The sequence below is a fragment of the Cuculus canorus genome, chromosome 22 (assembly GCF_017976375.1).
Source record: "Cuculus canorus isolate bCucCan1 chromosome 22, bCucCan1.pri, whole genome shotgun sequence".
Taxonomy (NCBI): Eukaryota; Metazoa; Chordata; class Aves; order Cuculiformes; family Cuculidae; genus Cuculus; species Cuculus canorus.
The window spans coordinates 2,051,827-2,061,120 of record NC_071422.1 but is presented as its reverse complement, the minus strand read 5'-3'; the positions used below and the strand labels follow the sequence as shown (position 1 = coordinate 2,061,120).

The following is a 9,294-nucleotide window of genomic DNA, read 5'->3' as shown; positions in this document are numbered from 1 at the left end:
GACTCGAGTATTTCAAAAGAACAGCAGAAACTTCAGCCTCCCAAAGAAAGGAACAGGTCTGAACTTCCTACAGTGTTGTCACAACCTTCCCCCCTTCCCACAGTGATCGGTAACTTCATTTCCCAGAGGGTAACCAGTCTGCAACATCAGCCAAAGGCTTCTTCACGTTTTGATGCTACATTCGGCTTCTCGAGGGAGGAAATGTCTGGTCTGTGTGTCTACAAAACAAAGGCTTTTTAGGGGGAAGGAATTTCTTGGGACACCTGATAAATTGGAGCCACTCTGGAGATTGGTGTAAACTAAATTGGTTCCAGGTTTGGGCGATTAGCGGCGTTTAGCTGCAGTGTTCTCCAGACAGCTCTGGCTGCCTTTACAGCGTCTCTGTTTTAAAGCATTGGAGAAATTACTTTTTAAAAGGAAAAATCATTCCTCCGTTCAGTGGCTAAAGCACACGCTGGAGGGGCTGGCAGCATATCTGGAACAAACGTCACCGTCCCGCAGCCTCCAGCCGAGGCTCCGTTGCCTTCAGACAGCATAAAGGAAAACGCAAGTTGTTATTCGGGTTGTACGGCACCCAAGCTGCCCTCGGCCCCGTCTCCCCAGGCCCGCAGAGGCTTTCTGGATGCAGGAACTAAAATGCTGAATCCATTTCTACTGCACCCAGAAGACTCAGGGTGGAGATAGACCTGGAGAAGAGCATAACACTCACCACCCAAAGCTTTCTAAGCCTTTCCAGCACAGAAGGACCCCTGAGGAGATGCTACCCAGACCTGGGCATCCTTAGGCTGTGCAGCTGCTTTCACCACTGGAGTCTTCTCAGCCTTACAAGGCTACAATTGCTGTCAGCAACTGGGGAAACTGAGGCACAGAGCACGGAACTTCTCCCCCAGTCGAGTGCTGGGGTCTGGAACGCTCTTTCCTCCTCAGTGAGTGATGAATAGATTAAAAACCAATTATTGCTGCCAAGGAGGATGAAGGCAGAGGTTTGCAACCCTGCCACCAACACCATTCCCTGCTCTTCATGCAGGCTTTTGAAAGAGTAAATGAAGACCAGATGAGCTTCCCCAGCCCTTCCCTCATCTTTCTCATCCAGCACAGCCACTTTGCTCAGAAACCAGTACCAGAGGAGCTAGCTCTTCAGGGTCTGGGCTCCGACAAACCCAAGGAAAGGCAGCAGCGGGTTCTGCAGGCTGGTGGAGCCCCAGCTGCATGGGCACAGATTTAATAGGAATCAGAAGGAGATTTCCTTCATTGACCACCAACCTCCCTGTTGTAGGCTCTGAACTTGTCTGCTGATGTCCATTACAGGTTGCTCAGACAGTGGAGGTGATGGAGTAAAGACGAGCAGGTGAGAAGCGGACACTGGCCCAGGTTGCCCAGAGCAGTGGTGGCTGCCCCATCCCTGGAGGGGTTCCAGGCCAGGTTGGATGGGGCTTGGGCAGCCTGAGCCAGTGGGAGGTGTCCCTGCCCATGGCAGGAGGTGGGACTGGATGATCTTTAAGGTCCCTTCCAACCCAAACTATTCTATGGTTCTATGGTTCTATGATTCTATGATTCTATGATTCTATGAAGTTGCCCAGAAAGGGTTTCCTGAAGCACAGAAGGAAAGGATGGGCTAAAGGCAGCCTCATTCTATATCTTAGAGCAGCTTCCATTATGAAAAGGGGGTCCAGGAAAGCTGAGGAGAGGCTCTTGATCAGGGAGGGCAGGGACAGGATGAGAAGGAATGGTTTTCAGCTGAAGGAAAAGAGATTGAGATGAGATCTCAGGAAGAAATGTTTTGCTGTGAGGGTGGGGAGGCCCTGGCCCAGGTTGCCCAGAGCAGTGGTGGCTGCCCCATCCCTGGAGGGGTTCCAGGCCAGGTTGGATGGGGCTTGGAGCCCCTGATCCAGTGGGAGGTGTCCCTGCCTATGGCAGGGGTGGCACTGGATGGGCTTTGATTTGCCCATTTGATTTGGGTTTGAACCCAAACCCTTCTATGATTCTACCCATCCTTGCTTGCACAAGATCCTGCAGACATCAGCTGCTCAGTGCACCGAGTTCCACCCACCCTTTGTAGAGCCCATTGGAGCATCCCCACCTCGCTTTGCCTCTCTGCCCTGCGAGGATGAAACAGTGGAAAAAAAATGTATTTGTAGCATTTCTGTAGGGCCACGACTTCACATGGAGCCAGGCTGTGCCGGCAGCGCTGGATCTGCGTCCCCTGGGGCAGCTGCATTTGCCTCCATCGTTTGACAACCCTGTGCTGCATAAAAAGAAAATTAAAGAGTGCCAGGCATGCAGGGATATGTTGGGACTTTAAAATTTATTCCAACATGCTTCTTTTTTAAAAAATAGGCTCAGACCGAGCAGACAATCTGAGCTGTAGTAAAGGCAATATTATACTGTAAAAACTCCTCATTCACAGTACAGATGTCATTTACAATAAGAGTCACAAACATCAAATACTGAGTATTTTTTCTTCTTTTTTTTTGTTCCTTTTTTTTGTTGTTTTATCATTTTTGTTTGCTTTTTTTTTTTTTTTTTATACATCAGACTGTGCTTTTACCTGCATTTTTTTTTTTGCACTGATATAACCATACAGACATTGCAAGATGCAAGTGTAGAAACCGGAGTTCAAATAAAATTACAGGCAAAACTACCAAATTACATCGTAAGCTGTACATATTTACAGTACCTTTTTTGGAATGTATTGCCATTTTAAGAACATATAGAAACTTTCTACAGACTATCCCACTTACAGAATACATACACCTTTTAGAAAAAAAGGCAAATATTTATCTTACATGAGACCATGTATATTAAATTTGCGTACACATTATTATTATTATTATTATTTTTTACATTACATTTACTAAAGTGATCGTAAGTGCCATCATATCTCAAGGAATTAAAACAGATTGGGTTTATGCCACCAGGACTGATTTTTTTTTTTACTTCTTTTTTTCTTTTTTTTGTAAATAATTTACACTATTTGTTTATTTGTAAATACTGTGCAATAGGTGGAAATACTAAAAATAAAAGGAAAAAAGAAAAGCACACGATGAAACCAAGTCAGCAAATGAAAAACTATTGCAAGAACAGCAGGAAAGGGCTAGAACAAATCCAGGATTGTGCATGGAAACTGGAATAACTGTAATGACTTCGGCGTGACCGAGGATATTGCTTGTTCAGGAGCCGTTTCTGTGGGTTTCAAATGAAGACCGGGTAAAATAGAGGCTGGATTAAGAGACAACCAACTTGTTTGCAGACTTTTTCTCGGTGGAAGGAACAGAGAAGCAATGGGGAGGTGGCCAGTCGTGCCCGACACTGCTCCCATGGAGCTGTTGGCCAACTGGAAGGTGGATGGTGGCTTCACTCTGGTGGGCGCAGGTTGGTGACCCACCAGCACCTCCCAGCTCCAGGGCTCGGAGTAGGGTTTGGAGCTGGTGAGAGCTGTTGTCAGCGAGCCCGAGCGCTGGCTGTGGAGTGTGACTTTATAGACAGCAGGGTTGGAAATGTCACCTCTCAGGAGCAGGTGATGAAATACATTTCCCAGTCAGAAGCCGTAAAGTCACAGCTACTTCATCATGACTTTTAAGAGTTTCCTGCTGCAGTTCCTGGGTATCCAGCCAACAATCTGTGAATAATTAGAGCTGACAGAGATCTATTTCAAGGCACCGGGTCGTTTTGGGGAGCCAAGGGCCCCCTCTCCTCCTCCCGTGAGCTGCTCAGTCCTGCAAGACACCAAGCTCTGTAACCTTGAGAGAAGAGGCTAAAGTCATGCTTAAGCCCAAAGTTGTTACTGAAACTCCAGAAACACTTAGGCTTAAGCCAAGGTACAAGTGCTTTATGAGCTCTGGATATTATAAGGCTTGGTACTTCAAGGAGTTATTGAAGAACATGGGCCAAGTTCTCTGTGCAGACGGATTTCTTGGATGCCAGAGCATCCCTTTGCCATTGGGTCCCTGTGTCCATGGGAGCTGCACGAGGAGCTTGCCAGGGAAGGGAATATCAGTGTAGGCTGATTAACCAGGTACAGAACAAAGAGGAGCAGCTGTCTCTAGAGGCCACGTGCCTTCACGGACTCGAAATTTAAGAACCTCTGCCATAAAAAAAGCAGAGGATTTTATTTCCACCTGCTGATGGAAAGGAGGGGCTGGGCTTTGGTTTATAATTTGCATTATTAATACATTCTCTTCCAAATAATAATGCTAACTGCTCTGCCAGGTGTCTGTACAGACACAAACTTACACCCCTGCAGCCCTTGTGGAGGCTAAATCAGGATTTATCACCCCTGTTTTGCAGACAGAGCAGACACCCAGAGCGATGTTAAAAGCTGTGAGCTGCAAACAGCTGTCACTAAGTGTGACACAGGGAAGCCAGCGGGTGCCCCAGAGAGGAAAAAAAGCCACCAGCGATGGCCGAGACCTCAGCCCTGCTGTAAATAACGCACAACTGTATGAAAATCAGTGGATCTGTGCTCCTTGGCTGAGGGGAGATGCGATTTGCACAATGTCACACTCGAATTCCCCAGCAGGGCTGGGGCAGCCGCTCGGGGATGCTCACTCTGCCCCCAGACGGAGATGCTGGTGCCAGCGCGGAGGAGGATGCCCTTCCCGCAGAGTTCGGAGCTGTCAGTGTGAGAATTAGCCCTTAAATATACAAGTTGGGTTTGTTTATGACCCTTTTTGCCTATCCAGTAGGCCATATTGCGCCCATTAGGTACAGTGTGAAGCACCATTTCACCCCCACCAGAGCCTCCTCCACCGCGCCCGCTGAGAAGCTGAACAGGATCAAGACTCGACACAGCCTTGAGGTTGGTTTTAGCCATCTCTTGAGTATTCAGCAGTCCCCGCTCCGTCCCTGCCAGATGATGGGCATGGGATCCAAGCAGGGCATGACCTGTGGAGCACTTCACTGCTGCACGGCCCTCTCCTGAACTCCTTTTCTTTTTTTTTTCTGGCCGTGGGCGAAGGCATCTGGATGGTCACACGCAGCCCTGTCCTACTGCCAGCCTGTATGCTCCGCAGCCGAGATGCAGGAAGGCTTCAACTCATTATACACACAACTCATCAAATTGATGGTTGGACTGGATGATCTTAGAGGTCTCTTCCAACCTCAATGCCTCTACGATTCTATGATCTTGAGCTGCTGGGAAAGCTTCAAAAAATAATCATCGTAAAAAAAAGATCAACCACAACAATAAAAACAAGAAACCAATGTCATAAGGAATGCCTGGGTTTTGCTGGGCTTTTTTTCTCTCCGCCATCCAGAAATGACAAAGGGAGACTAAAAAACACCCATATTGATTATCAACAGGTGGAGGATTAAGATATGGTTAAAGATGTTGGGCAAATTTGATCTAGCCCAAAGCTCATGGCAAATGCACCTAACGAAACCAGGACGCAGGGTGCACAACTGCCGCACTGATTATCTTTGTGTACAATTTATATATATATATATATATATATAATTAAATACAAAAAGCTACCTTGGAATAATGTTAAGAGTGTGACAAAGGCAAGGAGGGGAAAGTGGCTGAAGCTGGGAAAGTCCAAATTGATGCTAGGTTTGGTAGATGGATTCTAGGGATGCTCACACCGAGCCTGGTTGAGCGATGCACTCTGAGGCATCTGGATATTAAGCAAACTCTTAAAGCCTGCGTAGGATTTCAGCTGGCGCTTAAGCCTTTCACTGTACGGAGTTGTTAGGCTGAGCTCAACTCCCAGCCCCTGCTCCTGCCGTGGGAGCTGAAAGCAGGAGCAGCTTCCAGGCTTGGGGCCAAAGAGGGGGAGATGGGCAACAGGGAAAGTTGATAAAAGTGCTAATTAAGGTATAAAAGGGTTCTGGATGTCAGTTTGGTCAGTGTCACAGCCTTAATGTTATTTCCATGATATCTTCTGTTGTACTGAATTCCCTTTACAAGAAAAGAAAAGAAAAAAAAAATCACAGAAGATCATTAAAAATATTATATCATTTGCCCATGAAATGGGAACAGTTTATAGCTCATCAAGTCTGGCAAGGAAATATGTTCTCAGTCAGGGTTTTATTTGATTTCTTTTCATTTATTTTTTTTATTTTGCATTTTATTTATTTTTTTTTTGTATTTTATTTTTTTCTTAAAAAGCATATTACGTACCCGATAAACTGGAACAGCTCTGAAAGAAGAAAGAACTGGTCCACTGGTTAAATAGTTATATTTTTTTCTTTTTGTTGCTGTTTAAATAAAAAATAAAAAAAAAAAAAAACAAGAGAAAAAAAGAGGTTTGTACAGATTCCATAGCCCAGAAAACCCTCTGAAGTAGTAAAGAGCCGGCTAGGACAAACATGTATCGAAGGTTTGTGGTTAAAAAGTGTGTTAATGTGACAGAGAGGACAGGCTCGTCGCGTCTCTCTGTATTTGGTATTTTTTGGCAGTAGAGGCCATTGCTCTGCTATGGATGCTTAGAGGTCAAAATCTGCTCTGGAAAACTTAACTGTGCATGCAGAACAAGCTGACGGCAAACAGGAACCACTCAGCATCATAGCTTTTTGCTTCCAAAACACCAAAAAGAAAAGGCCCGTCTGCACAATAAGGGCTGCTTTCAGGACATTCTGCTTAAATAAATCAAGAGAATTCAAATCAGACACAGTCCTGTGTGGGGCACGGGGCGGTGGGCGGCTCGACGAGCAGAGCGCAAACTCCTCCTGCATCCCTAGAGCCCCACGGGGCCAAACCAGCCAGGGCTGAGCGGGATGGGATGGGATGGGGATGGGTTGAGATGGGATGGGTTGGGATGGGTTGAGATGGGATGGGGTGGGATGGGTTGGGAAGGGATGAGATAGGATGGGATGGGTTGGGATGGGTTGAGATAGGATGGGATGGGTTGGGATGGGATGGGATGGAGGAAGCTGGACCGTGACTCAAGACTTAGGGAGGATAGATCAGTTGCAAAGAGGAGTTTGCTCCCACTTTTAAACCAACAGAGGGTGTTGAGAGAGGGCTTCCGACCCCCAGAGCAGAGGGGCTCTCAGGCACAGTCAGGACTTGGCCGGGGTGATGCTGGGGGCATCGAGATGAAAGGATTAAAGCAAGCAGGAGGCCGGCTCATCCAGCGAGAGCTGCCGTCCCTGGCATTGGCTCTACATTCGATACATTCCTGTGTTCTTGCAATGAAATCTTTGAAGAAAACCCATTTTTTTGTGTGTGTCCCTTTTAAGAAAAGTGCTTTGCTGGGTTCTGCAGGAGGGAGGGATGTTCAGGATGCATTTTTCTCTCTTTCAAGGGACAATTTCTCTCTGGAACGAACCTCCCCCTCCTCAAGGAATTGCGAGTTTCAGGTACAAGTTCAGGATAAACACATTTTTCTTTTTCCAATGTAAAGCAGTCTCAAGTGTTTAAAGCACAACCATAGGCAATCGGAGGGATGCGAGAAAAAAAGAAAACAAGCACTTTGCGAGAATTAAATTATAATAAATATGAATCATAAACTTCTGTACACAAGGAGCAAGGGTGTGGGGTTTGGTTTTTTTTTTTAATCATTTAATCAATATAAAAAAGTTTTCTCTGTTTTGTTTTTGTTTTCAGTGCATCTTCTTCCTCTTAAAATGCTTAACCCTTTCCTTTCTGCATCTCTCAGGCCCATAAGAACACACACCTCAATGGCAAAAAAAAAAAGACAAGGTCTAACAAACCCCTTCCCCCAAAACTCTAAAAAAATATTCACAGCCTCAAACATTTTTGTACATTTCAAGCAACAAAAGGTATAGAAAAAGGCACAAGTAACTGCATACATGTGGAGATAATACCAGACTGGGACAAAGAAAACCAGGAATCTTCCATGGGTTTGGTCATTCACTAGAGTGCTTCGTATAGCGAGGATTATACTAAAGGAAATAGTGTTGAAAATGTCTGTTGATTTTACAGAGGAAGCCTAAAGGTGGAACAGATGGTGGAGGTTTAAGTACTGCCTGTGTTTTCGTCCACCTTTGTTTGAGTTTGACCCAAATCTGCGTGCTCTAGGTGTGGACTGCTCTTCCTGGAGGATCCCCCTCGGCGACTGGGCTCTCCGGAGAGGTTTCTCCTCCGGATGGTGAACGGTTGGGCGTGCGAATGGCTCGATGAGGGCTCTGAGAGGCAGCCGGTGCTGCTGCTTCGGTCCAACGGCTGGGAGGGGAGATCTGAGATGAAAGTGCAGGATGATTCCAAAGAAGTGCTCGAGCTGCCCGATTGCTTCTTGCCCGGTTTTATTAAGGGTTCTTCCCCGCTTGTCGAAGGCTTTGGAGAGTGCTCGTCGGTTGGGCTGGGGCTGGCTGGGGACGCCGAGCAGCCTGCCTGCTCTGCGTGGCTAGACTCAGCAAACATTTTTACCCTGTATTCCTCCTGGTCTGTCTTTTGCTGAAGCTCACTAGTCCTCATTTTCTCTTCTCTGCTCGTAAGCTCTGGGGACAGTGTGTATTTAGAAACCTTTGCAACCGGGGAGACGGATGCCGACGACGGCTCCCGCGGGACCTGTGGCTCCTCATCCCCCTCGGGAGCCTGGCTGAACTCTGCGAAGCTGCTGCCACCAGAGGCAAAGTATCTCGCTTGCAGGGACACAACTGAACTTGGCACCAAGCCGGGATGGGTGCTCGGCCTCGCCTGGACCATCTGGATGCCCCCAATGGGAATCATGGGATACGGGGTCCTCGTGAGCTGCTGCGAATGCAACGGGAGATGGCTGAAGACATTCTCCTCCCCTCGGCTGGGAGTGTGGACATGTATCTCATGAGGGGCCTGCAAGGGTCTGGAGCAGACGGGCTGCGTGATGCCAGGTGAGCATGTTGGGCTTCGTGGTTCTATCTTCTGCATCAGAGAGGAAAAAGAAACAGCTGAATCAGTGCATCATACAAGTTACAGCAATGGCATCATTAATGCTCACTACAAAGATTGGTTTCTTTAACTTTTGATTCTAATTTGAGGGAGATCAATCAACTGAGGAAGATTTGGACCTCCAAACCTTTAAGGTAAGGAGCAACACAAGCCACAACATTTGCCTTCTGGGTACAAATAAGACCACTGTCTGTTGGGGCACAGACCCAGAGCTTTGGTTCAGGCTTGGATCATTATAAAATCATAGAAAGGTTTGGGTTGGAAGGGACTTTTCAAGCCCATCCAGTCCACCCCCCCTGCAGTGAGCAGGAACATCTTCAACTTGATCAGGTTGCTCAGAGCCCCATCCAACCTGACCTTGAATGTCTCCAGGGATGGGGCAGCCACCACCGCTCTGGGCAACCTGGGCCGGTACTTTACCACCCTCATTTTAATGTGTGAATCCAGTGTGAATCCGCCCT

At 47.1% G+C, this 9,294-nt stretch overlaps 1 protein-coding gene across 3 annotated transcripts in view; it reads right to left on the bottom strand.

The window, feature by feature from the left end:
* Positions 1 to 3,866: 3,866 nt before the first annotated feature.
* The window catches only part of HIVEP3 (HIVEP zinc finger 3), an 84,580-nt gene continuing 79,152 nt past the window's right edge, over positions 3,867 to 9,294 (bottom strand). For 2 of the 3 annotated variants that reach the window (XM_009564542.2, XM_054086354.1), the window contains one exon: positions 3,867 to 8,806. In XM_009564542.2, coding sequence (XP_009562837.2) covers positions 7,922 to 8,806 — 885 coding nt within the window. In that variant the 3' untranslated portion in view covers positions 3,867 to 7,921. The remainder of the gene's footprint in view (positions 8,807 to 9,294) is intronic. The other variant, XM_054086355.1, reaches the window with a different exon arrangement.